The sequence below is a fragment of the Triticum urartu genome, chromosome 7 (genome assembly GCF_003073215.2).
Source record: "Triticum urartu cultivar G1812 chromosome 7, Tu2.1, whole genome shotgun sequence".
Taxonomy (NCBI): Eukaryota; Viridiplantae; Streptophyta; class Magnoliopsida; order Poales; family Poaceae; genus Triticum; species Triticum urartu.
Window position 1 is genome coordinate 167,994,789 of NC_053028.1, and position 4,844 is coordinate 167,999,632.

General features: G+C 48.7%; 1 protein-coding gene across 1 annotated transcript; it reads right to left on the reverse strand.

Annotated features, from left to right (window-relative positions):
- Window positions 1-345: 345 nt before the first annotated feature.
- On the reverse strand, window positions 346-4,504 carry LOC125522299. Its single transcript, XM_048687372.1, has 7 exons — window positions 4,042-4,504; window positions 3,879-3,959; window positions 3,610-3,807; window positions 2,912-3,082; window positions 2,049-2,258; window positions 1,841-1,929; window positions 346-1,481 (listed from the first exon to the last, which is right to left on the reverse strand). The coding sequence occupies exons 1-7, from the start codon at window positions 4,154-4,156 to the stop codon at window positions 648-650; spliced, it is 1,698 nt and encodes a 565-aa protein (XP_048543329.1). The 5' UTR covers window positions 4,157-4,504; the 3' UTR covers window positions 346-647.
- Window positions 4,505-4,844: the final 340 nt, after the last annotated feature.

Genomic DNA, 4,844 nt, shown 5'->3' on the forward strand with positions numbered 1-4,844 from the left:
TGCCGCTCAGTGCAAAGTTATTGATCATGCGGCAGATGCTATTACCACTGAAGCTTTGGCAATGTGTGATGGTCTAATACTCGCAAACTCTCTCGGATGTGGATGTTGCTTCTTCTATCGGGAAGGTTGTCTGTATGCATTGTTATCGCTCGTGTAACAAAGCGACTCATGTGCTAGCTAATTTCAATTATTGTAATAAGATTTCTTCTAGTTGGACAGTCTTTTTTTAGGGAAGTCAGAATGGAGTCAAGTGGCCTGGAACTGGTACTTGGTAGTCACCCAGCCATGCTAGGAATGTATCACCAAGACCAGTCAAGCCCATACCATACTACTCACCAGAGCAGCTGAGACTTGAGTGCTATACATACATAAAGAAGGCCAGAAATCTGTGATCACCATTCATCAGTGTACAATACCAAAACCCCAGCTTTCCCATTGCACAATCTAAGCAAGGCATGAGACTACCAATTTCTACTTCCTCTTTTCCTCCCGTTGCATTACATTCCTTGAGCCCTCGAGGAACGAAGAAGACAAGGGACTTAAGAACTAGCGGTAAATCTAACCGACCATGTACTACTGACAAAGAAGCAAAAGAGCAATAGAAACGAAGAAGGACAATGTAAATGGAAGGGTGGATCGTCAGTCAGTCAGTAGTTGTTGCTGTTGTAGCCGATGTAGTTGTTGCGGTAGCGCATCCCGTACTGCTCGTAGAAGGTGTCGCCGTAGTTCACCGCCTTGATCTCCACCATGCGCCGCTTGCTGTCCACCTCCTGCACCGCGCCGAACACCACCTCGTTCGTCGTCTCGCAGCTCTGCTCGTAGAACGTCTGCGGCCCGGAGGAGTACTGCCTGTGCTGCTGCAGCTGGTACATCTGCTGCTCCGGCTGCCGCCTCTGCTGGTGCTGGTGCTGCTGCAGGTGGTACGCCTGCTGCTCCGGCGGCTGCCTGTGCTGCTGCTGCTGCCGGTACACCTGCTGCTCCAGCTGCTGTCTGTGCTGCTGCTGTTGCTGGTGGTGGGGATACACTTGCTGCTGCTGCTGAGGGCCGCGTGCATCCCAGCCGCCGAGATAGGGCTGCCCGTGCCGGACGTGGTGAGCCTTCTCAGGCTCCGTCGTCACAAAGCCGTAGTTCTTCTGAGGGGTTGGCCCTCTCGAGTCCAGCGGTGGAGGCGTCTCCTCGTGCGGGATGGCGTAGCTTTCTTGCACTGGCCAATGGCTACCTCTTGGCTGCTGGTGGTGCTGATGGTGCTGTCTTGCCGGGCGCTTCTTTCGGGAGAACATGTCTGCCACGGATGATTTTGCTCCTCCCATGAGCTTGCCCACTGAGGTGAAGAATCCCTCTTCAGCTTCATGTTTCCCAGCTTCGTCTTCATTCGGGATCAGCGGCGGGCGAAACGAAGGCTTGAATGGCTGCTGGTATGGTTGGTATGGCTGATACGGAGGGATGCTTGCATTGCTTGGTCTTGGAGGCATCTGAGGTTCCTGCATGGTTGAAATTTCAGTTGCCAAGAAGGTCACTGTAAATTTGCTGCATAAAATAAGTAGTTTTGAAGAATATGCATGGACTCCGTCTTTTACTTTAGTAATGATCTAGCTAGGCTCGCTCTTGAGGGTTAATAAAGTGAATTCATAGCACCACTGATGAATGAGTGAACAGGCTGTGGCAAAAGGACGATGGACGCCACATCTACGTGACCCAAGGCTGACTGTAACGTATTCATGAGACCTGTAGAAACATGGTCCAGTATAGGCCCTGCCCTAGTTACCATTACCAACCCTTGCTGCCAGCAAGTGTGCATGATGTTTTCCTCAGAATAACAAAAACAGTTCGGCAAAATTACCTCTGTTGCTGAGACCATTCCTAAAACACGGCGCTGGAGCAACGCAAGCATGTAACCAAAGAAACCAGCAGCAAAAAGCAAGGCAACACCTGTAAGCATTTAAACTGAAGTAATTAGTGATTGTGGTTTTAGTGGAACTTCCTTGTGAGCAGCGAATTCATGATAGTATGGCTTCAGACAAGAACAGTACTCTGTGGTGAAATAGTACCTAGAGGGAAACCAGCTTCATCCTGATATTCACAGTCATCAGGCTGGAGTGGGATCTCCCGAATTGCTTGGTTTCCTCTGTCAATGACCAAGAGGGAGCAGCTACTGCTGATATAGCGGATTTCAAAATCGGTTGAAAATTTTGCATCGTCGCTGGGTCCATCCATGTGCCCACCTCTCATTGATTTCCCCCCAGCAATGGTTGTGACCCCTACACATTATTGCTCACCCTGTCATGAGTCTCTTCATTACCACTTACAAATTCATAAGGAGTTCAGGACATTTATTCTAGATGTTCCCTGAAGCCCCACAAAAAAAAATTATCTGCAGCCAAACTGAATAAAGCCCAAAGATCTGTACATAAAAACAATTTGAAAAGTAGAAACTGTGAAGTTAAAATGGCTGGGCAAACTCGAAGCAATCATATCAATGACATAGGATATTTAATGTAAAAATATATAGATGCTTTGCGCATAAAACTCCTTTGTTTAATTCAACACACTCAAAACACATACAATCTGAATGAGCAATTATGTATCACGGACTACTGATTTCTCCCACAGCTTTTCAATATCATGAAATTTTAAGAATGGGATAATCTATAATCTAAATTATAACTATGTAATTCAACTACCCATAATTAGATTTTAGATACATTACATGTTATAACATTTAAGCCTGTGTGTTTGATCTCCGCATCCACTCTTACAGCTTAACTTATCCCAAATGCAACTTTTGGACACAAGTGCTAAGAAAAAGTACCGCAGAAGCTCAATCAAAAACAAAGAGCAAACATGGGATGCTAGGGACCATACATTACAAATATAATGTGAACAGACCCTACAATAAGACATTTTAGCTTACCTGTATCACTGATCTTTCTTATTGCCATGTTCATAGCGTCTGCAACATAAATGTTGCCCCTGTCATCAACTGTAAATCCCTTAGGGTGGTTCAGCTTGGCCTCTCGGAGCCTCCCATCAACATGACCAGATAATCCTTCAAGCGAACCAGCGACAAGCTTCGGTCTGCTATCTGCATGGTTTGAACCATTTTCAAGAGATGCAAGGGAAATAGTATATGAGCTGAACAGTAGCTACTATAGAGAAAAGCCGCGACTTCATCACTTTAGAACAGAATATACCAAAGTTGGAATCACAGATCTTCACATCAGACATGGAAGATTTTGATAATAATTGTGGCCGACAATTCATACTATATTTCGCTACAAAACTTTCAGGCAAATACTTGTCGTGTGTCTTCAACTTCTAAACAAGGGAAGTGAAAATGACCAGGCTCGTAACACATCACTATCTCATCAGGAACTCATAATTGCAAACTAGTACGTATAAACTAACAAACATATCTCAATCAAGAAACATGCCTGACCAAAGCCCTCAAAATTTAGCATGCAACCATCACACATCACCCCTGACCAACCACCCAAACTTAGTTAACAGACATATTTAGTAGAAACCCATGATGACTGAGCACTACCAAGATGACAGCAAAACCTGAAAAAGGACATCAAGAAGCAGTTGGGAGTATGGGGGCATGCTCACATCGGGACAGCGGCAGCTGGACCCTGTAGAGGTTGCTGTTCATGGAGTCGAGCAGGAGCAGGTCGCCGGCGGGGGTGAGCTCGACGGAGTGCGGCTCGATCCCCAGATTGCTGCCGTCGAACACCGTCTCCACCGCGTACCCGCCCTCGTACTTCACCATCGACCTCCCGGACGCCGCCGCCGCCGCCGCCGCCGTCGCTGCCGACAGAAAGATTCCGTTTATAAGAAACCGAAACGCGGAAACCCCGGGAAAGAAACGCACCGATTACCCGTCCTGGCGGTCGATTTGAGCGACCAGAGCTTCTTGGCCACCGCCGTCGCCGTGCTGGTCAGGAGCCCGCCCAGAACCTCTGCCGCCGGCGGGCACCAATCAGTCAGCCGCAAGAAAACCAAAGCAAAAAACTTGAAAAACCAAGAACCGAGCTCGCTCACTTGCGGGGTACGAGGACGCGGCCGACGCGGAGACGGGGGCGCCGAGCAGGAGGGCGGCGACGAGGAGCGCCGCCACGCCCCTCGCGCCCGCCGCCGACGCCGCACTGGCGTCCATCGCGTGCTCCTCTCGTGGAGCAAAGAGCCAAGAAGCGGGCAGAGGTGGCCGGCAGAGCTGGCAGGGGAGATGGGGGAGGTGGGGGGCTAGGGGGGATGTGAGGAGGGGGAGGGGGAGGAGGCGGCCATTTGAGGACAGGTAAAGAAGGTTGAGAAAACACCAAAGGATCCAGACCTCTTTTGGGGGGACCTGCACTTCTCGCTCTCCGCCAAAAAAAGGCAAGAAAAGAAGAGGGGCAGAGATCAGAGGCCGAGGGAGAGAGAGTGGAAGTGGAAGAGACAACAGTGTGGTGGTGGTGGAGGTGGTGGTGGAGCTCGCTGCTGTGCTATGGCTGCCGCCTCTGGTATTGCTGGTACACTGTTTTTTTTTTTTTGAGACAATGCTGGTACACTGCTGCTCGCTCGTCTTGTTGCCTTTCTTTTGGGTTTCCTATGTTTCGGGCCCTGGAGCATTTCCATCCAAGCTCAAACAGGCCCAACCCTGGACTAGCCTGGGCATGTGTTGGGTCGGGCTGTGAACCCAAAGCCTGAGCCCGACCCGGCCCAATCCAAATAAAGAGATAGTGCACATTTTTGTATTTATAAAAGGAAATTATTTTAAATCATTTTTGGTATATGAATATATTTATTTCTGTAGAAACAATATATTTGAGTTGGTTCCGGTGCCAGCTTCGGGTTCAATTCGTAAG